Source organism: Mastigoproctus giganteus, chromosome 2 (assembly GCF_048544385.1).
Source record: "Mastigoproctus giganteus isolate SK-2022 chromosome 2, ASM4854438v1, whole genome shotgun sequence".
NCBI lineage: Eukaryota > Metazoa > Arthropoda > Arachnida > Uropygi > Thelyphonidae > Mastigoproctus > Mastigoproctus giganteus.
Genome location: NC_143576.1, coordinates 166,253,129 through 166,279,472, shown reverse-complemented (window position 1 = coordinate 166,279,472; position 26,344 = coordinate 166,253,129). Strand labels below are relative to the sequence as shown.

General features: G+C 33.6%; 1 protein-coding gene across 3 annotated transcripts in view; it reads left to right on the top strand.

The window, feature by feature from the left end:
• Positions 1-26,344, top strand: part of bchs (WD repeat and FYVE domain containing 3 bchs) — a 1,877,108-nt gene that overhangs the window by 298,132 nt on the left and 1,552,632 nt on the right. For all 3 annotated transcript variants that reach the window (XM_090389621.1, XM_090389619.1, XM_090389620.1), the window contains exons 14-15: positions 2,514-2,707; positions 22,416-22,554. In XM_090389621.1, coding sequence (XP_090245747.1) covers positions 2,514-2,707; positions 22,416-22,554 — 333 coding nt within the window. The remainder of the gene's footprint in view (positions 1-2,513; positions 2,708-22,415; positions 22,555-26,344) is intronic.

Below are 26,344 nucleotides of genomic sequence, written 5' to 3'. Positions count from 1 at the left end.
GGGGTTTTACAAAATGATTGAATGAATGTGTGGAAAGGTTTGCTCTGTGTGGTCTGGCAGGCTGAAGCTTATCAGACCACACTTTCCTTCAAATGAAAATCTATATTGTAGCAGATGGCTGTTCAAACAAGTTCAGATCTGATGTAATATTGCTTACTTCTGCAGAGTAGACTATTCTCACAGTTATGTGCCAGTGTTGCTTGGTTAAGGTCATTATTGTTTGTAATCCTTTTCTTTAAGTGTTTTATATACTTTTTAGATGTTTCTTTCTAAAGACCTAAAGATGTCCCATAAATGTATCAGTGATCCTAATAGTTTTTGTTATACATGTGGTGAGCTAACTTTTAAATTACAGAGATGAAACTTTACTCCTCTAGTTAAAAAAAAACAAACAAACAACAAAAAAAAAAAAAAAAAAACGTATGAACTTTATTTTGAATGTAAAGTGGGTGATCAAGATAAATCTTGAGCACTGCTGCTTTGTGTTAAATTTTTTTACTGCCTTGTTAAATGGATCTCACAATCGTGTACTATTTGCAGTTCCTGTGATTTGGAAGGAACCAAAAGATCATTCTACAGATTGTTATTTTTGTTTAAAAACATTTTGGGGGTTACCTCTAAATCTATCAACAATAAGACAGGTATTACCCAATGAAGAACTACCTGTAACAAAACTGCTTGAAATTTGAATTAAGAAGATGAACAGATAATGTGAGTTTGAGTCTTATAGTGAGACTCAGAATTACTATGGAAAAGACCAGCAAGTTAGTGACCTCACATAAGAAGTGACATGTTTATTCGCAGAACCGCACTTAATATCTCATATAATCTTGATCACAATCTGAACTTATCTGAAAACCAAGCTAGACGTTTGGCTTCTAGGATGAAATTTTCTACCAGAGGACATCAAAATATGCTAATTTAATAAATTTCACCAAATATTTATACATTTATTTTCTCAAGAAGGTAATTTGATTTACTGCAGTGATGCAAATTCTCTAATTGAAACTCCAGGACACCTGCACAATCTAGCTGATTGGGGTCATTAATCAATTCTGCAAAAGCGAGTGAGAAACACTGCTTTCAAACTCCATAACAGAAATGAGTTACTATCAGTACCCTTAGCATATGCTGTACAAATGAAAGAAACTTCTCTTGACAAGCATTCACTGTGAGCAGTTTTTTGGCATATCTGTGATGACCTTAAAGTGATTGCGCTTTTATCAGGCCTACTACTTGGTAAGACAAGAGTTAGGCCTACCAAGTATTGCTGCTTTATTTGTGAATGGGACAGTAGAAATAAAAAAACATTATGTTAAAAAAACAGTGACCTCAAAGTAAAGAACTCATTCCAGGAAAGAAAAATATTGCAAACAAACCATTGGTTACTCCTGAAAGTTTCATCACCACTGTTGCATGTTAAACTTGGTTTAATTAAAAATGTTGTCAAGGCAGTGGATTGAAATGGAACAGGACCTAAGAGCTGTCAGTGTTGAGCATGGAAAGCATTTCCATCAAACAGTTTTCTTTACTAGAAAGAGAAATTTATAGGAGTCAGAACAAAATCAAAAAGGGTATATTTGTCGGACCCAAAATAAGAAAATCTATGAAAGATGAACATTTTGAAGAACAGTTAAATGAATTTGAAGGAACTGTATGGAACTCACTTAAAAAAAAATTTATTGAAAGTTTTTTTGAGAAATTTCAAGGCAAAAAATTAACAAGAAATTGTCAATGAGCTTTTCAAGGCCTATGGGATGTAATATCTCCCTAAAATCAATTTCTTGGATTTACAGACTTCTTCCCAGAAAACCTAGGAGCTGTCAGTGATGAGCACACAGGGAGCATTTCCATCACTCTATTCCTACAATGGAAAAGAGGTACCAGGGCAAGTGAAGCAGAGGAGGGATGTATCACAGCCAAAATACAACAGGAAATCATCAAGAGCTGCATTCTGATTCAGTTGAAGGTAACAAGTAAATTCATCTTTAAGGGCAAAAATCATTCTAGCATTACATATTTTAATGTTTATATAAAACTGAAATCAGCACAAAAAATACTTGCAAATTCACTTACTTTACTATGTGTGACAGAAAAAAAAAAGTTTTCTTTTTGTTTATTATCATATAACCTCATTATTGATAATCATATATATTCAGGTTAAATTATTTATTTTATGCAGTATTTCTACATAAAAAAAAAAAAATAAATAATAATAATATTATCTAAAACTCCTAATCCGGTGAGCAATTTTTAAGCAATTTTTAAGCCTGGAATCTATGCATAAAACAATACAGAAACATTGTTTCTTTCTTTGGCTGGGGGAAAAAAAAATAATAATGGCTGTTTAGTACTGTTGTTATTATTCAGTATTTAGTGTCCTAAATAATTCTGACATATGACTAAAAGCTAAGCAGCTTTTAAAGATGTGAATAAAATAATAAATCTAATTTACTACTGCTATTAATAAAATGTAAAAAAAAAATGAATAATACCTATTTTTTATTCTTTAGGTGTTTTTCGTGAATGTGGAGGCGCTCGTTGTGCTCATAATCTAGTACCGTATCAGTTATGTAGACAACCAGCATTGGGAATTGTACAGCAGTTAGTTCTGAGTAATGGTGGTGATGATGACATGGGAACTTTGCTAGGCCTTATGCACACTGCTCCTACATTAGCATTAGATTTGAAAACACATATCCTTAAGGTATTTTTAATGAAATGTTACATTATAATTTAATAATATTATAATTGCAGTATGATATGTAACATGCATAATTCTTATAAATGAAATTATGTGTGCTGGCAATCAGAATAATTAGTAAATGCATTTACACCTTTATTCATTGCACAAAAAAATTCATAACAGTAGATACCTAATGATAATTGACCGTACTGCTTATCAAACTAGGTGCACAACTTTGATATATTACAGTTAAAACTGGTTAATTTACTGTTCAAGGCTCAAAATATGTCCATTTTGATTTAGATGGGTTTGAAGTATTCATCCAATTTCAGAAACATGTCAGAATTAATTAAGTTAGAGAAATTTTTAGTGAGATTTTCTTATTAAGACTGTGCAGAATTTTGATAAATCTGATTTTTTAATAATCTTTTAGTTTCATTGTGGTAGACATTTGAGAATAGCTAATGTGTCACTCTAGTCGATATGAGAAAGATAACAGTTGTGCTGTGGAGAAATGTAATAAATTTCTTGCATATAACAAGATGGCTAAGTTTCAGTTTTTGCCGCCAATACTTGTCACACAGTTTGATATTAGTATAAGTATTAGCAATGGCCCCATGGTGTAAGGAAGCTTATGCTGCACCAGCCAAAAAAAAAAAAAAAAAAATTAATAATAAAAAAATAAAATAACAATAAATAAATAAAATAACAAAATAGAATAAAAATAATAATAAAACAAAATAAAAAGTGAAAAGGAAATTGACAACCTGCGTGTTTCCCCTCCTCCTGTAGATAATTATCCAGCTGACCTTTGAATTTCCCCAAACTGTCAGCCTCTAATAAATTACCTACATGGTAATTTATTACTGGAATAAATTACCATATAGGTAATTTATTCCAGTAATTTATAACAAGCTGGCTAAAATAAAACTTCCTGCAATCCAGACTAAACATTTCCCCCACCCTGTAACTTGAAATTATGGCCCCTTTGTTCTAGAATCATTTATAACCATGCAAATTTCATACTTATTCATTTTGCTTATGCCTCTCAGATCCTTAAACACCTCAATCAAGTCTCCTCTAAGGTGCCTAGTTTCCAAGCTGTGCAACCCACATTTATACAAGCTGTATGCCAATAAGTGAAACAAAGTGTTAAATGTTGTTTATAATATATAATTTTATATACCAGAGAGAGAGCACCTTTGGAATATTATTTTCTGTTTTATTCTTGTAATCATCATTTGAAAAAGTGTAACTTTTCTCTTTTTTGTGTTTATTCTGCCAGTGTGCATCTGTGCAGAAAAAAAATAGATGTAGTTATTTCATGGTGATAATGATGCTATCATACATGTAGAATGCTTATTCACTTTGTTTACCCTAGAACATAATCTTCCTCTGAGTTGTTCTAATCATTGGTAAGTTGTTTAGAAATATTTTTCTGATAGTGATAGAGCAAAAAATTATACATCTAGAAGAACAAAAACAGCAAGCTTTCTTAGTGAAATTGCACATGTAGTGAAAGAAGATGCAATGATGGCTCTGATAAATGACATTTTCATTTGCTACAGATGGCAGTAATGGAAGTGATTCCAAGCTATAACCCATGTGATGACCCTTCCTAATTTAAAAGAAAAGAAAAAGAAAAAAAAAAGAGGCTTTGCTCTCTTTCGTGTTATTCTTCTGAATAACACGAAACCATATGGGATTCCTTTAAAAACTGTCTTGTAGTTAGTTTTGACAATGCCCTTGCTAATGGCACCTCCGTAGTTAGGTGGGAAGGAGCAGCAGTGCGTAGCACACGCTTCTTGATTAGACCGGGGTTTGAGCCTGTCACCACCAAATACGGAGGATGCGGAAAGGTCAGGGAATAACCACCGCATATCCCTGAGCAATATGGCCTTAGTTGCTAATGCTCCTGAAAACCAACCAAACTAACAAACAACTGTCCTTGCTATGTTTGATATTTAGTCAATAGATGCAGTTCCCATTTGGTACTCTGTCTTCAAACTTACCTGTATGAACCCTCAGATTCACTTTCTACAATGACAAAGTTGTTCTCTTCTGAAAAGCAACACATTAGTGTAACTTAAAGAAAGAGTGCAACCTACATTTGCATGGAACAATTACAGAAATAAATAGGTTGTGCCCTTAAATCATAGTAGATTTAAGTATTTATTTGATAAAGAATGTGGATGACTGTTCTTTTGTGACCAAAATGGGGCTTCCAAATGTGTGAAATATTAAGTTTCATTTATTGACCATTAGCAATTTTTTTTTGTTTGTTTTTTATTGCATTCTACTGTGAAATAACACACAAACCAATTCTTAAAAATAATTAACAAATATTTGTTAATTATTTTTAATTAACGAATGTGACCAATTCAACAGAATTCAGTACTAAAACTAAGGTGGGTACCATTCTAAAAATTAAGTTTACTAAAGAGAAAATAAAACATGAATAATTTATGAAACATACTAGTTAATATTCTTAACAACCTATTAAAAATTACAGAATTGCTAAATGTTGAGAATTAATCAATCAACTTTTGTTTAAAAAAATCTCCTTCAAATTAGTATTAGTCAAATAGTGCAAGAAGCCACAGGTTTTTGATGCACCAGAAAAAGAAAAAAGTACTTCCTTCTGCCTCATGTTGGCCTTTTAATTTCTTCAAAGTTTCAGCCTCAACTACCTGTGGTGAAACTACTACAATCTAGTCTAAGCCACTTCTACTGTAATTTGAATTTATGACCCCTAATTCTGGAACTCTTTATAAGAGTGAAAATTCCACTTTCATTCATTTTATTTACCCCCTCTCAGAGCCATATAAAGCTCAATCAGGTCCCTTTTGAGGTGTCTGATTGCTAAGCTTTGTAGCTCACATAATTGTGTAGTGTTTCCTTATAGAATTGCCCTTTTGCTGATCTCACCATGCAACTTGCCTGGCTTTGTTACCCTTTCAAGGAGCTTAGTGTCTTTTTTCAGATGAGGTCTCCATACTTGAACACAGTATTCCAAATGTGGTCTTACAGTTGCCTTGTACAGTAGGATTATGATCTCCTTATAGGATAATGTTCAATAAATCATTGATTTATTTACACTTCTCCGAAAACAGTTTTGTTTACACTTCTCCGAAAATTTCATAGCTGTCCACATTGTAATCCTAGGTCCCTTTATTCCTGAATTGTTTTTAATTCAACCCCACCAAATGTATAATTTATTTTGGGGTTGCTGTTTCCCAGGTGGTCTGTAAGACCTTGCATTTTGCTGCATTAAAACAGAAACTGAGCTGCTATTTTTCTGACCATTCTTCAAAGCCTGCTCAAGTCATTTTGAAGGAATGCTGCTTGGCACTGATCATTAACGAATCTACCAATCTTTATGTCATCTGCAAATTTTGACATCCTGCCTTCTATCCAGGACTGTAGTGGAGGATATATGTGTATACTCTCTGGATTTTTTTAGGTGAACAGCATATACCTTCTGCTTTTTGAAAGACTTGAAAACATAACTATTATTAAAATATTTACTGAAAATTAAAAATTTAATTTATTGTATTTGATTCTTAGGCAATACTTATAGTTTTATTATTTTTAATATTCACGTAGTTCCCGACTCTATGAGTTAATTCGTTCCTAGCGCACTCTTGTAAAGGGAAAACTCGTAAAGTGGGAATTTTTTTCCCATAGAAGTAATGTTAAAATCAGTGGTTACATTCTCAGCATTGAAATTAGTTAGCATAATTAGTTTATGCTTAAACAATGATTGATTTATCCAAATAAATAAAAATGTAGCTTGTAAAATCAAGTAAATTGTAATAATAAAGAAATTGTATATGACTTACAAATGTTAAAGAATGTTTATTCTTCATCATCATCAACTAAATGCACACTTGTTGATCACTCATTGTTGTGTCGGCACTCGTTGGTTTGTTGAAGGCACAAGGAGAGTCCTCTTCTTCAGAAATGCATCAAGAGGTGTTCGTTTCCAAGATAGTCTTCTCTTTTCTTTATAAATTTCGCGATAGCATGCATAAGCATTTTTTAAATCTGTAGCAACTTTCCTAGTACCCTCCAAATTTGAATCTTGTGACTCAAAAATCTCAATTGCTTTTTCTGTGTGTGTTGAAAAGCTTTGTCTAGCCCCTTGAGAGTGAAGGAACGAATGAGAGTTTCAGCTGTTAAATCTTTTCTTCTTCAGCTTCTTCACATTTTGCTATATCAAAGAAGTCTTCATTTGTGAGCTCTCCATTGTGTGCTTGAAACAGATCAGTGATATCAATTGAAGAAACATCAAGCTTGCAATTGGTTAGCAGTCTGTTTCATTTTGTATCATCTCTTCTGGTTCTTGAAATCCTTCAAAATTATCAGTAAACTGAGGACACAGTTTATTCCAAACACCCTTCAAGTTCTCTGTAAGTTTGTTCCAGGTTCGTTGAATTATTTTAATTGCATCTAAAATATGGAATTCTTTCCAAAATTCTTTAACAGTTGGACCTCCCTCCCTCCTTATCCATTACATTAATTAGCATGTCAAATGTCTCCTGAAGATAATGCGTTTTAAATGTTTAAATAACACTCTGGTCCATTGGCTGCAAAAGTGGTGTCGCATTTTGTGGCAAAAAAATTATTTTGATTTTGCAGAAATGGTGGTTGGCCAGGTGCATTATCTAAAATCATAATCACCGGAAAAGGAATATTTTTATCTTCACAATATTGTTTTACTTCAGGTACAAAATGATGCGAAAACCGATCTTGGAATAAAGGAAGAGAAAATTCTGAAAATTTATTTGTTTTTTGGATGATTGAAGGTTGCAGTGAAGGGGAAACACATTTCACCATAATAACGTAAAAACCCACACAACTAACATCGAGTTTACTACCCGTTTATAATTGATTGGACTAACAGAAAAGCCCAATAAACTAGAAAGTTCAAATTGTTTTATGGTTGTGACCTCCAGAAATGTGCTTTAGAAAAATATCACGAAGACATTCAAAATTGATTCTTATAACCGAACATATGATGAAAGTGTAGTGCATTTTAATTATTTGAATTGGTAACTAATACAATTTTCATTACAAAAATGACCTTTTAGAGAGATAAATAGCTTAGTTATGTAGTGGGGGGGGGCATTGTCGAGGCCACATTATGTCAAGGATCTGGGTATATTCTTACCACATGTATGCCATATCCAAAAATTTCATTACTTCATATAGCCGACCGGGCTAGCCGGGTGGGTAAAGTGCCTACCTGGCAACCCAAAGGTTGCGGGTTCCAATCCCCCCTCGGGCTTGGATCAAAGTACAGTCAGTCCTCGTATAGCACGATAGTTGTGTTCCTAGAAACCCTCGTGCAATGAAAAATCGTGTAATATAAACAACAGGCCCCATGGGAAAAATAGCGTTAGGTGCCAATCACCCAAGATTGAACACACATTTGTAACCAAAACATTACCAAACACAATAAATAATCGTAATAAAATACGTAAGTATTTTATTACGACAATTTATTATTGTACGTAATAAAATACGTAAGCATTTTAATCACTTAAGTATTTTAAGTAATACGTAAGTATTTTATTACGACTATACGTAATAAAATATTGCTAATGCTTTTTGCTTCTATCATAAGCAAACTTGTTTTTTGTTTGATTTTCTATCCAAACAGATGACAGCCGTTCCATCTCTTCCAATTCTTTGTGTCTTAATCTAATGGATTTTAATTACACTTTGAGTTGTTCCTGCTACAAAAGTTGTTTTTATTTTCTCTGCATTCTTTGTAATTCTCGGCGTTGCCTCATTTAGGTCTGTAGAACGTGCAATATCACATGGTCTTTCATTTTGCTCAAAGCGTTTCATAATTTCATATTTTTTCTCTATCGACAGAGGCGGACTGACCATTAGCCTTACTGGGGAAACCCCGGTGGGCCGGAGGCTGGTGTGATTTTGGCCATAAACCATAGTATGAGGCCACTATAAATTTTCCCGGGTAAGAATTTTTGACCCAGTCCGCTTCTGTTTATCGATATTGCTTTTGTTTTTCTCTCTAATTTTCAGCAATGTCTTCACCAGGACGCTTCCTTTTCACACCTTTTAAGTATTTTACTCATTTTTAGGGAATAAAGCACAATTACAAAATGAGGAGGCACGTTTGATACACATAAACAAAGCTGCAAGTGAGTGTAGCAACTGAATAAACAACATCGTAACGGCAGAGATACACAATTAACACCTCGCGTTTTACTAAAGCACATTTCTAGGGATTACTATCATAAAACAGTAAAAACAATTTCCAGTTGCGTTTCTGCTAGTGGAATTTGTTATAAACTCTGGTAGTAAACTCGATCTAATTGCATTTGCGATTATACTGATAGCTGGAATTGTGTTGGTTTTTACATTATTATGGGGAAATGTGTTTCTCCTTCACTGATACAAAAACATAAATACGTTTTCAGAATCTTCTCTTCATTCCTATCGTGTTTTGTTCAGTTGGGGTGATTCCGCATTCGACTGCCATTTCAAAGGCGAATTGTGCATAAGCGAATTCGGTTCGTGTTATATAAGATATCGTTCCACTATTTATAAATCGTGTATGATCGAATTTGTGTAGTGTAAACACGTGTTATACGAGGACTGACTGTACTGCAAAAACTTTGGGAGGTGCATTATGGTCACAGATGCCGATGCGGCAACAACTACCCAAAAAAAAAAAAAAAAAAAAAAAAATTACTTCATGTAGCATGCGCCCCCCCCCCCCACTTTTTCTTACTATTCAATACACCATGAATTGTCAAACTAATAGTGTAAGCTTATTGTCGAGGCCACATTATGTCAAGGATCTGGGTATATTCTTACCACGTGTATGCCATATCCAAAAATTTCATTACTTCATATAGCATCCCTCCCCTCACTTTTTCTTACTATTGAATACACCATGAATTGTCAAACTAATAGAGTAAGTTTATCTGTGAAAAGATCTAAACCTCCCAAACACATCCTAGTTCATTTCACAAATATACGTGGTCTCAATTCTAATCTCAAAGACATCCATTTCCACTTACAATCTGCCAAACCCCATGTACTTTTTCTGACAGAATCCATTAATTACTTCTCTCTGTCTTCTGCCACTCAACCATCCCTTTATCCTTTGCAACAATTTGCCACCAGTGCCACATTGCTCCAATTTGTGCAGCAGTCCTCCATGTGCAACAGTATCAAAAGCCTTTCTAAGATCCAAATATATAATATCAAAGTTATTCCCTGCATCCAATTCTTTTGTGACTACATCGTAGTATCCAATCAAGTTGGTCAGGCAAGACCTTCCCTTAACAAAACCATGCTGTGTCTGAGCTATAACTGAATTCTTGTCAAGATGATCCTGCAGTGCTTCTTTAACCAGTGCCTCACACCACACCACTGACAATGTAAGCTTAACCAGCTTATATAGACAAATAAAAAAATATAATACTAAAATAAAGAAAATAAATATAAAGCTATCATTAGAGGCAGAAAAGTGCACATTCCACCACATGATGCTCAATGTATAACTAATATTAAATCAAAATTAATGCCAGCAGCTTGGCAAAACTGTTGAGCAAAAAATAATAAATCATAATAAATAAGGTTAGACTAAAAATTGTAGCAGAAAATCTCCAAATAATTTAGAAAATCTAATTCAAAATAATAAGTCAATTTTAAAATTTAAAGCCAATTACTTAAGAATTTAGTGGCCCCTACCTCCTCATAAGGTGCCAGTTCCGAATTACGTGAAGATGTAATAGAAGAAGAATTACGTGAAGATAAATGTAGTGAAAAGGAAGGCTTATGCCTAAAATTAAGGTGAAGGAAGAGGTCTATTACTATCTTTATTCCTCTTCCTATTTGCCTTAATTTTAGGCATAAGCCTTCCTTTTCACTACATAAATTGTTGGACTCACGTATATTATTCATGGTTCACTTCCATTATTTTTATTATTAATTTTCACTTGCTATCTGTCAGGCTAGCGGTTATTCTGCCAATTTTTTGCTAAATTGAATGTATATTAAGGTAATTAAACCTATTTGAATGTATATTCACAGTAAATTCTCAGTTTATTTGAACATAGAAAAACTAGCAAATGGCAAACAGAAACAGATAGCCGCAGCTAATTATTAATGGGATATATTGAGTGGAGCTAACCCTAGTTAACGTTCCATTCAATGTTTATTTATTTTTTATTTTATTTTATTGTATTCTATGTGTTTATTTATAGGGTACAACAAAGAAGTTCGACTTAGGTTACCTAAATATTTGGCCCTTTGAACTAATGCATATAGTTTTCACCCCTAATACTGTTATTCTAAGTTCTCTAATTTATCTAATTGGTATTATAATTAAAAAATGTTATATACAGACAGATGTAATGTACAATCATAAATTTGATGGCATTAATCTGTTCTGTCACTCTTTCTCTTTTTCTATTTCTCATATTCTTCTACATAACTTCATATATATAGGAATTCCCCAACTTATGTGATACTCAACTTATGGAAATTCGACTTAATGTAAGTTTTTGCCGGCTGGTGCAAAAAATTCGTGGAAACTTATTCTGCATCCTGTAGGAATAAATGGAGGTATTGTGAAAATATCGTAACATGAACCCAATAACACCTTTTTTTTTTTTTTTTTTATTTGTTCCAAGTCTTTGGAAATTGAAAATTTCGTTATAATACTTTTTCTATTTCTATTTCTTATATTCTTCTACATAACTGCATATATATAAATGTATAAAGAGGAATTCCCCGACTTACGTAATACTCAACTTATGGAAATTCGACTTTATGTAAGTTTATCTCTCTATCTCTCTCTCTCTCTAAAAGGTCATACAGTCTGTCCTCGTATAGCACGATAGTTGCGTTCCTAGAAATCCTCGTGCAATGCGAAATCGTGCAATATAAACAACAGGCCCTATGGGAAAAGTAGGGTTAGGTGCCGACCACCCAAGATTGAACACACATTTGGAACCAAAACATTACCAAACAATAAATAATCGGGTAATTTTAATCGTTATAAAATACGTAAGCATTTTATAACGATTAAAATACGTAATAAAAATATTATAATAAAGTATTTTTAGTATTTTTTAATACTAAAAAAGTATTTTTTACGAATAAAATACATATTTTATTCGTAAAAAAATTATTATATAATAAATAAAATAGTCGTAATAAAATACTTACGTATTTTATAATACGTAAGTATAAATTATAATACGTAAGTCGTAATAAAATATTGCTAATGCTTTTGCTTCTATCGTAAGCAAACTTGCTTTTTGTTTGATTTTCTATCCAAAGAGATGACAGCCGTTCCATCTCTTCCAATTCTTGTGTCTTAATCTAATGGATTTTAATTACACTGAGTTGTTCCTGCTATGAAAGTTGTTTTATTTTCTCCGCATTCTTTGTAATTCTCGGCGTTGCCTGATTTAGGTCTATAGCACGTGCAATATCACATGGCCTTTCATTTCGCTCAAAGCGTTTCACAATTTCATATTTTTTCTCTATCGACAGAGGCGGACTGATCATAAGCCTTACCCGGGAAATTCCGGTGGGCCGGAGGCCGGTGTGATTTTGGCCATAAACCGTAGCATGAGGCCACTATAAATTTTCCCAGGTAAGAATTTTTGACCCAGTCTGCCTCTGTTTATCGATATTGCTTTTTTTTTTCTCTGAATCTGCAATGTCTTAGCCAGAACGCTTCCTTTTCACACCTTTTAAGTATTTTACTCATTTTTAGGGAACAAAGCACAATTACAAAACGAGGAGGCACGCTTGATACACATAAACAAAGCTGCGCGCGTGTAGCAACTGAATAAACAACACCGTAAAGGCCGAGATACACTATTAATTAACACCCCACATTTTACTAAAGCACATTTCTCGGGGTTACTACCATAAAACAATAAAAACAATTTCCAGTTGCGTTTCTGCTAGTGGAATCTGTTATAAACTGCATTTGCTATTATATCGATAGCTGGAATTGTGTTGGTTTTTACGTTATTATGGTGAAATGTGTTTCCCCTTCACTTATATAAAACACATAAATACACTTTCAGAATCTTCTTCATTCCTATTGTGTTGCGTTCAGTTGGGGTGATTCCGCGTTCGACTGCCATTTCTTGTAAATACAAAGGCGAATCGTGCATAAGCGAATTCGGTTCGTGTTATATAAGATAACGTTCCCCTATTTATAAATCGTGTATGATCGAATTCGTGTAATGTAAACACGTGTTATACGAGGACCGACTGTACTACAGTTTATGGCCAAAATCACACCGGCCTCAGGCCCACCGGGATTTCCCGGATAGGGCTTATGGCCAGTCCGCCTCTGTCGATAGAGAAAAAAATATGAAATTGTGAAACGCTTTGAGCGAAATGAAAGACCGTGTGATATTGCACGTGCTGCAGACCTAAATGAGGCAACGCCGAGAATTACAAAGAATGCGGAGAAAATAAAAACGACTTTCATAGCGGGAACAACTCAAAGTGTAATTAAAATCCATTAGATTAAGACACAAGAATTGGAAGGGATGGAACGGCTGTCATCTGTTTGGATAGAAAATCAAACAAAAAACAAGTTTGCTTACGATAGAAGCAAAAGCATTAGCAATATTTTATTACGTAATAGTCGTAATAAAATACGTAAGCATTTTATTACGACTTACGTATTATAATTTATACTTACGTATTATAAAATACGTGAGTATTTTATTACGACTATTTTATTTAAAATAATAATTTTTTTACGAATAAAATACGTATTTTATTCGTAAAAAATACTTTTTTAGTATTAAAAAATACTAAAAATACTTTATTATAATATAATAAAAAATATTTATTTTTTATTATTTATTATATTATAATAAAAATATATTTTTATTACGTAAGTATTTTATAACGATTAAAATTACCCGATTATTTATTGTGTTTGGTAATGTTTTGGTTCCAAATGTGTGTTCAATCTTGGGTGGTCGGCACCTAATCCCACTTTTCCCATAGGGCCTGTTGTTTATATTGCACAATTTTGCATTGCACGAGAGTTTCTAGGAACACAACTATCGTGCTATACGAGGACAGACTGTATGAGGCCACTATAAATTTTCCCGGGTGAGAATTTTTGACCCAGTCCGCCTTTGTTTATCGATATTGCTTTTTTTTTTTTTTTCCTCTGAATCTGCAGTGTCTTCACCAGGACGCTTCCTTTTCACACCTTTTAAGTATTTTACTAATTTTTAGGAATAAAGCACAATTACAAAACGAGGAGGCACGCTTGATACACATAAACAAAGCTGTGCGCGGGTGGCAACTGAATAAACAACACCGTAAAGGCCGAGATACACTATTAACACCCCAAATTTTACTAAAGCACATTTCTCGGGGTTACTACCATAAAACAATAAAAACTATTTCCAGTTTTGTTTCTGCTAGTGGAATCTGTTATAAACTGGTAGTAAACTCCATCTAATTGCATTTGCGATTATTCCGATAGCTGGAATTGTGTTGGTTTTTACGTTATTATGGTGAAATGTGTTTCCCCTTCACTGATATAAAACACATAAATACATTTTCAGAATCTTCTTCATTCCTATCGTGTTGCGTTCTGTTGGGGTGATTCCGCGTTCGACTGCCATTTCTTGTAAACACAAAGGCGAATCGTGCATAAGCGAATTCGGTTCGTGTTATATAAGATAACGTTCCCCTATTTATAAATCGTGTATGATCGAATTCGTGTAATGTAAACACGTGTTATACAAGGACCCACTGTATTTATAATGGAAATTGCACTATACTTTCATCACTATCACATGTTCCTGTTATAAGAATCAATTTTGAATGACTTTGTGATATTTTTCTAAAGCATGTTTTGGGAGGTCACGACCAAAAAATAATTAAACCAATTTTCACTTTCTGATTTATTGGGCTTTTCTGTTAGTGCATCTAATTATAAACAGGTAGTTAACTCGATCTTATTGCATTTGCGATAATACCAATAACTGGAATTGTTTGGGTTTTTATGCTATTATGGTGAAATGTGTTCCCCTTCACTGAAATCTTCAATCATATAAAAAACAAATTTTCAGAAACTTTTCTTCATTCCTATTTATGTATTACAATGATGAAGGGAAAGTGACCAACGAAAACTACACGTGGTGGTAGTTGCCAGGAAAGGAAACAAAATTCATTTAGAAATGAAGATGAAAATGATTAACAAGTACAAAGCAGGACAAAGTTTGTCATCTATTGTAAGGGAATTAGGTCTCGCTGCTTCAATAGTGAATACTATTTTATAGGACAATGTGCGTATAAAGAACATATCAAAGGATCAAAGCACTTAAGATCAACAGTAATCACAAAACAGCGTTCAGGTGCTATATCGAAGATGGAACAGCTGTTAATATGGATGGAAAATCAGATTCAGAAGCAAGTGCCCCTGAGTCTAATGACCATTCAAGCAAAAGCAACAAGTATTTATAAAGATATTAAGGATAAGTTCGGCGAACCCCAAAACAAGTTCGTGGCAAGCAGCGAGTGGTTTAATACGTTCAAGCATTGCGCTGGTTACCACAACGTTAAAGTATGCAGTGAAGTCACCAGTGCCGATTCTGCAGAGAAATTTTTTGATGTGTTGGAAAAAATTATTGATGAAGGCGGCTATTCAACGCAGCAAAATTTGTAATGTTAACGAGACTGCTCTGTATTGGAAAAAATGCCGGATAGAACATGTATTGTCAAAGAGGAAAATAGAATGCCAGGTTTCAAGGCATCAAAAGATAGGGCCACGCTCTTGCTTGAGGATGATGCAGCAGGAGATTACAGATTAAAACCACTGCTTGTATACCATTCTGGAAATCTTTGTGCATTTAAGGGGATCAATAAACCCTCCCTACCCGTGCATTTCTGATCGAACCAGTGAGCATAGATAACAATATCTCTCTTTTAGGATTGATTTAAATGCTGCTTCATTCCCGAGGTTGAAAAATATTGTAAAGACAACGACGTTCCTTTCACGATTTTGCTTCAATTAGATAATGCTCCTGGACATCCAATGCATCTAGATGATTTTATTTGAGCGTGAGAATTATATCTCAACCGCAAAACATGACTTCACTCATCCAACCTGTGGATCAGGGTGTTATTTCGAATTTAAAAGCATACTATTTACGCACAACATTTGCTCAGGCATTGTCTGCAGCAGACTATGAGAAAAATTTTACGTTGAGAGACTTTTGGAAATCTTACAATATTTACCATGCCATCTTAAACGTTAATAAGGCCTGGGCAGAAATTACTAAAAGTTGTTTAAATGGTGCATGGAAGAAAATATGCCCACAGCACGTAAAAGACTACGGAGGATTTGAAAAAGAAGAATCATATGAAGAGGTTACAGATAAGATTGTAAGGTTGCAGAGCTACTTCAGTTGGTGGTTGATGCCAAAGACGTGGAGGAGTTAATAGAGGAAGAAGAGAAGGAATTATCTAACGAATAACTTATTGACTTGCAGGCAGCAATAGTGAAAGAAGAAAATGCTGATGAAGCTGAAGATGAACCAAATGAGCAGCTGAGATGCTTCATCGCCATAGAGATGGCAATGGCATTTCATGAAATTGTATCAGCGATGGCAAGGTTTGAGAAGATGTAACCTGACAGTGAGCAATTCTTAAAAGTTAACAGAGGGGTGAATGATATGCTTGCTTGCTACAAAGAAATCTACGATGAAAAGAAAAAAGCCACCATCCAGTCATCTATTAGTTTCTTTTTGAGCGGCTGACCCATTCTAAATCTCCACAGCCCTCAACTTCCGCAGCGGCGTACTTATCAACTGAAGACGTCTACTCTGGCAATGATGCTCAAGAGGTATAACTTACTGACATTATACCTGTCTCCTCTCTTTTTTTGTAATTTTATAATTTTGAAATTTCTTTAAATTGCACGCTTTTTTAATTTTTCCTGTGCGTGAGATAAAAAATTGAATAAATACAATAAATAATTCTATTTACATGTTCGTCGAACATTTCTTCTTTGATTCAATCAATTCAGCGAGTACAGTTGCGAATGCTGCACACGCATGGGGGAAATTCCCCGACTTACGTAGCGTTTGGCAGAATACAACCCTTACGTATGTACACACACACACACTATATATAATGAATAATAATAATCGTTAGTAGTGATAAAACAGAATGTCTAAAAAAAGAATGAAAAGATCATTAATAATAATTATATGTAATAATGGATTAGGGATCTGGGACAGTGCTAGTGATAGCAGAAATGCCCAGAAACCATAATTAAATATAGGCAAATGGATTAGATAAGTGTATGGGTAGAACTGCTGGCCTGACAGGTATAGCTATAATGGAAAAAATTAAAAGAGCCTGAAAAATAAAGGCTTTCATCCTAATATTTCATTTTCTTTGTTAAAATTCAGATAGGGCTGTTTGCTATTCATTAATTTTTTCTTTAACTGGAATCAATTGGTTTTACTTTTAGCTGAATTTTGCATTTTACTTATTTATTTTAGTATTATAGTATTTTTTATTTTTCTATTTCGTTTTCTTTTTGGTCTCTGTTAGTTTGGCTATGATGTATATTTTTGCTTGTTTTTTGTGTCTGCCATGTGTACATAATAGCAGAAACAAAGGTCTTGCTTATTGCTGTGTTTCCTTGGGTTTTGGCTCTTGATGATGTAGTTGAAATCTTAGGACCTACAGCATTAAATACCATTTATATATTTTTATTTATATAATTTTTTAGGTAATCTGCTTTTATTTTTCAAGCTCTTTTAATTTTTCCACTGTAGCTATGCCTGTGAGATCAGCACTCCTATCCATACACTAATCTACTCCATTTGCCTATATAATATATATATATATATATATATAAAAATATATTGTAAGTAGAAAGTATGAAGAACATTTTGATTTAAACCTAATGAATATACGGTATACAATGTGAGCGATATATGGTATGAAAAAGAAGAAGAAATAGACAGGAAATTAAAATAAGGATAAGAATTGAAAAGGCGACCAAAGTAAGATAAGATAACATTGCGGTGTCTTTCACAATCTGTGTCATCATCAGAGGTCATCCACCGAAATTATGAAAAAGACTGCAATGTTCTTGCTGTCTTTTTCATAATTGCAGCACGCACACACACACACACACACACACACACACACACACACACACACACACACACACACACACACACACACACACACACACACACACACACACACACACACACACACAGTCGAACTTCCCTATAACGAAATCGATAAATCCAGCGAAAAAATTCGTTATAGACAAATTTCGTTATATAGAGAGAGAATATCTTTTTTTTATTAGAAATTGTTATCTAATTAGAAAATCAAAATGAATCTACATTTATTTTTAATTTATTTTATTTCAAAAACATTTATTTAAATTATGTTTACACAATTTTTGCCGGTACGTATCACAAATTAAAAAAAAATCTGTAATTTTCGTTTGCACAGTACAGTTAAATGTCTGATTCTCAAAGAAAACCTCACATTTGTTCAGACCATTAAAAACATTATCAGGAACATTTTCACAAAACTGTAGATCCATACGAACCATTTTAAGAGCTTGAATCATTTCTTCGCGAGTTGGCTTTTCTGCTGGTTGTTCTGATGTGTCTTCAGCGTCATTGTTAATTTCTTCGTGATCATGGTCTCGTCTAACACTGTTCAGCAGTATTTCATACTCATTTGGATGTTCTCTTGTAGTCAGATCTTGATCTACTTAAACATAACTGTCCAGTGTTATTTCATTTTCGATGTTTGCAGACAATTCTAATAATGTCCAAAAGTTTATAAGTTGTGAAAGGGGCGGTTCATCTTGTTCATCCAGTTGTTGTTCGACTTCTGTATTCATGCAAATCCCGCTTTTGAAAAACAGTTTTGAATAGTGTATTCAGTGACATCGTTTGTCCAAACTTTTGCCAGTTCAGTGATGCAATCTCTAAGGTTAATTGTAACCTCCAAGTTTCTATTTTCTGATAACGCATTGATAATCTTCATTATTATTCTCTTTCGATAATGAAATTTAAAATTTTTAGTAATGGCTTGGTCCATTGGCTGGAGTTTTGATGTCACGTTTGGTGGTAAAAACAACAACTTCACACTTTTAAGTTTTGCAGAAATACTGACAGGAAGTGCCGGACAGTTGTCAGTTACCAACACGATTTTCCTTTTTTCTTTTGTTATATGCTTGTCTAGTTTTAATATACAGTCTTCAAAGATATCACTTGTCATCCATGCTTTTTTATTAAAGGTGTAGTCAACTTCCAAAGATTTTGTGCCTCTAAAACATCTTTGGTGTTTTGATTTTCCAATGACTAAAAGTCTTAATTTTTCACTTCCTGTCATATTTGCTCCAGCTAGCACAGTGATTCTTTTTTTGCTTTGTTTTCTGCCAAAACATTTATCATCCTTAAAAGCAAATGTTCTAGTTGGTAAACATTTAAAGAATAAACCCATTTCATCAGCATTAAAAACATCCTTAGGTTAATATTGTTCTTCCAACTGTTGCAATCTTCTTCGCTTACATTAACACTTTCTCCACAAATAACCTTTTCCACAATTCTGTGGCACTTCTTAAATTTATCTAGCCACCCAGTGCTCGCATTAAATTCTGTATGTCCAAGGGACTGTGCAAATTTCAGAGCTTGTTGCTAATTATTGTACCCAATATTGGTATATTCTTTTCACCTATCATTTGCACCCATTTTAGAACAGCTTTATCAACGTCTTCGTATATATATACAACTTAATTTGCTTCTTGTCTGCTCCTTCAGTTGCATTTAAAATTGATTCTCTATTTTTTAAAATCATAGATAAACTGCTTGCAGGTATGCCATGTTTCTCCGCAACATCTTTTTTCTTAAAACCCTGGTCAATATCATGAAGAATCTTTACTTTATCATTAATACTTAAACACTTTCTCTTCGACCTTGTTTCCGCAACTGTAAAAATTACTCTACTGCAGCTCTTGCCGATACATATCTGCAGCTCTTGCCGATTTGCTGTGCTGGCCATATAGCGAATTGTTAGTACTGCATACTCAATGACATTTGCTTACCAATTCAACAGTATCATGTGACCTTTCCTATCAATCACTTTGAAGAAATATATGACTGTGAATTTCTTTTAATGTGCTTTCATTCACATACACACAAAAGAAAATTTATGGTTAATGTATGCCATATGTTACTTTTCAGAAAAAAAAAAATATATATATACAAGAGCATATAGCCTATGTGATTGATGAGAAATCGTTCTAAAAGAACGAAATAAAAAAAAAAAATCATGAAAACCATCTACTGGGAGTCCAGTTTGATGAGAACGAACATATCATATAATGATTGACAGGAAGGTCACATGATACGTTTGAGGTGAGAAGCGAATGTCACTCAGTATGTGTTACTAAAAACTGACTATGGTAGCATTCTATGTATTGCTGCCGCAGCACACTAAAGCTTACCGCAGCAAATTTCTTTTTCCCCTGAGCCAACATCAATTTACAAATCTACCCTATTTAATGTACAGTTTATGACCACTTTTAAGAAAACCCATTTGGTTTTATTACAAAAATGAAACAAAGACCCTCCTACAGTCGTCAGCGGCTACGTGTTCACTAAAAGGATGATTAATTCCAGATGCTAATGTGCAATTTTGGAAGGAAGGAGGCCATATATTTGAGCGGCTGTTTATCACTAAATGCCTGAAAATCTGCAAAAATGCTTTTACTAATTTTTTTAAAAATTTGTTATAGAGAGACTAACACTTTGCTATATGGGGTTAATTTTACATGTAATTTCGTTTCAAGGTGCAATGTTTTGCGAAAACATTCATAATATAGAGAAATTCATTAAATAAAAGTTCGTAATAGAGAAGTTCCACTGTATATATATATATATATATAATAATTAAAATAGAATTTTTGCCAGTAGCATGGCAAACCAGTAGAGTGAAAATAAACTGAACCAAATAAAAAATAACAATAACGGAAAATATAAGGGGGGGATAAAGAAGGAGAGGGTAGTGTTGAAGCAAAGTTCCCAGAATAATTTAGAAAATAAGCCAATTAAAAGAAATTTGGCAGCGCCCCCTCATAGGCACCCGTTTCCGAATTATGTGAAATCTCACTAAGGTGGAAATGTAGACTAAAAAGATTACATGACCAAATGAAATGAAATAAAATAAGACTTGACCATTATGCCCCATCTTGACAGAGGACCATGAGGCCAATAACAGTCAGGAATCACTGCATTTCGAACGCTAAGTGAATCCATGCAACGACGGAATGATACCAAGATCAAACCGCCGATGCAATAGATTTGCATTGCAGTGGTCCTTATGCAGCAAAAAAAAACGAAAAAGCCTAGTACTTGCATGGCCAAACCATACCACTGACAAAACAATAGTTGAACTGAAAATATATAGAAACAAATTAGGCTATAGATGGTGGTACATCTCTATCTATGTTTTTATCTCTATTTAATTTTTGGATTAATTGGATTATATATATATATATATATATATATATTTATTTTGATTGTGATAGTTCTTGAACTATATTATACAAAGAAAAAGAACAACCACCACTGAAGTAGAATTCTCTAAACTCTGTTTAGATGTATGCTGTGATATCTGTATTCCTTGATAAAATTAGTATGTATAGCTGTCTTCTGAGTATCCCTTTTGCTTCCTTCAGACTTTTCATAGAATTTTTTAAAAATATTTGAATTTAATGCCAAAGCTCTAGTTTTATGAGTTTTTTTATTTAAAAAAAAAAAAAAAAGTCAGATCTTTTTCACAAAAAGACTACATTATGACAACGAACAGAATGGATAAAAAAAAGTACCGTAAATCTGGAGAGTTGGTAGCTACTGATTTCCTATATTACTTTAAATTGCATTCTAATTTAAGATGCTTAAAATTAAACATTGACATAAAGAAATATTCCTCAAAAAAAAAAGTACACTTTTGAACCAGAATGCAACTTATTTTTAAGAATGTTAATTTTATATGGTAAAGTTACTTTAAAGACAGTCAAATATCTGCACTTTGTGCAGATATTTCTGGAAACATTTGTTGTGTAACGAAGATATCTGTATTTGTAAGTTTCTATTTTGAAAAATCCCTACATAAAAATATAATTGTCTTCTGGGGCCTGAGATAATACAGGTAAGTTGAAGAATATACGTTAAGTGAGGTTCATGGATTGCTTATTTATGATTTAGAGCATATAGAGGGATTTATTCTTTTTTTAACTTATTTTAACCTGTCATTTTACATATCAGTAATGAAGGGAATTTTCTATGATTTTTCAGCATTGTATATGTGCTATTTGATATTTGTAACTTAGCATATTCCCACAAGTACAATCTGTACAAGCATGCCATTTTGTTCATAATGTTGGTAGTTCAGTAGTTCATAATATATTGAATATGTTCATAATATGTTCAGTAGTTCATAATATATTGAAAACTATATTCACTGTTTTTTTATTCTTGATTAATGAATATCTTTTGAGAAATTCAAATTTTTTTTTTTACTGATAGTTGGTTTACAGTTCCATTATATTTTCTCTGATTTTTAAAATGCTTACTGTCTATTTATTAATGGATAAATTTTTGTACAGATTAAAGCTTAATTTCTGCATTTTTAGTCTCTGCTTTTTGTTCTTCGAGAGAGTCATCGAACAAGAACAGTGTTCAGGAAAGTAGGAGGTTTTGTGTATGTTATGTCTGTTTTGGTTTCTATGGAAGGTTGCTTGGCTGATCCTCCAAAGGCACCCTGGAATACTGGTAAGCATTGCATTGCATTGCATTGTATATGTGAAAACCAGTTTTATTTTAACAAAAAGAATATTAAAAAAACTGACAAATCATATCTTGAAGAAATTTCTCTTTTTGTTAAAAAGGGAAATTGCTTCATTTTGTAAATTTTTGCATATATGTTTAAGTAATTTTTGTGCTGAAAATAGATATAAAAAAAAATTTGTCTGACAAAATCTCATTGTCAGGGGATGGGGGAGAAATCCCTTTCAAGGAGTGTAATCCGTATCACAACTGTTGAGCTCCTCGAAGGTAATTGTGGATTTCTGCTTATTTTTTGGTAAAAAAAAAAATAAGATTCATTGTTAACAAAACATTGCATAATTCACATGAAACTTGGGAAAAACTTTGCTTTGTTCTCTGTATGTGTAGTATTTATTTTATTTCTTTTTTATATAGTGCGAAACTAATTAATAGTCCAGTAAGGTGCCAAAAAATGACAAAGTTTTTTCTCTATAAACAAGCCACTCTTAAACTATGTGGATTTTTTAAAAGTTAGTTTATTTAGCCTTGTTGACTAAATGCACTATAAAATTAGGTAACATTTCAGGAAACTTGTCGGAATCCATCATCAAACCATATTGGGCTGTACTAAAGGATAGAAAAACAAATTTTAACAATTAATTAATTATGTATTACTACTACAAACATTCAATGAGCTTTTACTTTTACCCATATTGTTAACATTGTTAAGTTTTTATACAAATAAAGGTAAAAGTAAATGTAAATAAGATACTGACTTACCTGACAACAGCATTCTGTCTTACCAAATGACTTAAGTCTCCTTCATTCAGTCATGAGGTGCTCTTATATACCTATGTTGGTCTTTGGGGCTTAGTGTTAACATCTTACTAATTGGCCAGTGGCAGGTTGGTTATCATGGAGCCATAATGACTTAAGAAAAAATTACCCCGAGGTTACCCCGAAAAATTTACCCATTAAGTCTCGCTCCCAAAAAAGCTTCCTAGGTTTTAGCCTTCCTTTTTTTGTTTTTTGAGGTCATCTTCTACTGTCCCTTTAAGGATGCTGAAATATTGATGATCGAATTCTGTAACTTTATTATTTATAGAGTTTGCCCCAAATATTTTTTATAAAAATGATTCTTTAAATTTTCTTCTAATTTTATTGTTGGTCAGTTGAAAGGACTGTAGGGTTGCTAAACTGCCAAATATCTCTGCACTGGAATGCCAATTCGGATTTGTTTATTCTCCCAGATTAGATGTATATTTTATTTTATTTTAGTCTGAAATTGAGGCGTTCGTAAGATTCCCCTATATAGGTACCTATAAGTAACAATCTGTTTTTTAGATTGGCCCTTTGGGACTGTTGGATTTGTTGGATGTTTTCCTATCTGTTTCACAGAATATGATCCTTTGAAAGATGTACTAACTGCATATTTCCTTACCGTTGTCTATTTTTTTGCTGATGCTAGGTGCATATGCTATGCAGATGGTTGGTCATTTTGCAGATTTTGGTTAAATTGATACATTACCTTACATTCGGTTAAAGGACTACATTTCCTGATAGTGCAATAGCAAAAAATATGGTTGTAGGAGAATATAAACAGGTATTGTTAGAGAAATTTCACAGAGAGTGAAAGAGGAGGAAGTGATGGCCCCGAAAAATGTGCTATTTTTGATTGCTACAGATGACAGTAATCAAAGCAGTTCCAAGCTCTTTCTCACTGTGGTGACCATTACTAATTTAAAACACACTCTTCTCTCTCAGATAACTAGTCTCCAGACACTACAGTTTTCAGAAATGAAGCCTTTCTTGGTAAGACCACCTTTTCACTCACCTCATTTTAGGAAGGATCCTTCCTAAATGAGGCCTCCAGACCTGTATACAGTACTCAATATGTGGTCTGTTTATTGCATTGCACAATGGGTTAATCATCTCCTTATCCTTGTTAGCAGAATTCTTATATATTATTGACAAAACCTGTGATCTGACCTGGCAGCCTGTGTATGCGGCTCAGAGAACTTCATATCTGATTCACAATAATGCTCAGGCCCTTTCCATTTTCCGCTACCCGGAGTGTAATACCACACAGTTGATACTTTACTCTGGGATTACCGATACCCATATGCAGTACCTTGCATGTCAATGTTAAACTTCAGTTGCCACTTTTCAGCTTATCTATCTAATTTTATTAGATATTGTTCTTGTATATACTCCTGGCATGACCACCAGGTCAGTGGAGGTTACAATAAATCAATCAATACAAATGTTAATCATATTTAGCAGTCACGGGCTTGAACCCCGGTTCATTCAAAGAGCGTGTACTACTGCACTCACACTCCTGACCACTCGGCTACACTTTGATTACTGTCATTAAATACACTGCCTTAATGTCTAAGTTTGCATTATTCGCAAACTTAGACATTAAGCCTGATGTACTTTCGTCAATATCATTAAAAAACTAGAAAGCAGCAATGGGCCCAGAACAGAACTAATGTTATTAATGGAGTCCTTGGGGACTCCATTAATAACATTAGTCCATGAAGTGCATTACCCATTGATCAGCTCTCTTTTCCTCCTCACACTCAACCATCCCTTTATCCATAGCAGTTATTTGTCTCTAATGCCACACTGCTGCAATTTCCAGAACAGTTTTTATGATTAATAGTGTCAAATGCTTTTTTGAAATCTTAATATACGAACTTCTTCAAAATTGTTTTTTGCATCTAGTTCCTTCATTATGTCATGACAGTATCCAATCAGATAGGTCACTGAAGACCTCTCTTTAAAAATCTATGCTTTGACTGCAGCATAACTGCATTCCTGTCTACATGGTGCTATGTTACTACTTTAACCAGTGACTCCATTATTTTCCCTGAAACAGAAGTCAAGCAACCATATCTAATTACTGATATCACCTTTTGATCCCCCCTTTGTGAACTGGGGAGACATTCATACATCTCCAGTCCATTTGGACCACCTTTGAATCCAAAGTTGCACTCATAATTATGGCTAGAGTTTTCTTACCTCCTTTGCTGCTTACCATAATATAATTGGTAGATCCCATCCAAGCCAGGTGCTTTTCTTATGTTTTGCTTCCACAATTTCTCTTTCTCTTCTCTCTCAGTAACATTTCAGTTATCACAAGATTATTTAGCTCCCTGTTAGATTTTGCTAAGCTTCTGGCATTCCCTTCCCTTCCTTAAAGAATTCCTCATGTCTGAAAATAGATGCAAAATACCTACTGAACTTGTCAGCAACTTGGCAGAATCATCAGTACTTAACTGTTGATATCAAGTGAACCAGTGTGATTGAACCCGCTTTCTTCTACTGTTAACATATCTAAATTTTTATTCTTTGTATTCTATGTCAGAGACTAATCTGTTGTAATCTGCTTTAGCTTGCCTCACCTCCTTTGTGATTTGATTGCAGACATAATTTATATGTACTGTAGTTTTCTGTATCACCTGATAATTCATATGCATCCAATGCATTTTTTTCTGCTACAAGAGTCATTAATTCATCTGACATACATTTAGATCTAAGCTTTGAACAGTATTTCTTAGTTAATATGAAAAGCCTTGTAGAATTTAATTTTGTAAAAGTCCTGTCTTTTACTTGAAGATCCTTAATGCACGAAGAATTGCTGTTGATAATCAGATCAAGAGTATTGCTTCCTCTTTCTTGCTTTTAACATACTACTGTAGAAAACAGTCAGCCAATTAATCCACAAAAGTCTTGCTAGTGTGTGTGAGATTCCCTTAAAGTTCTAAAGCACTGTTTAGCACTTACTGTTTCT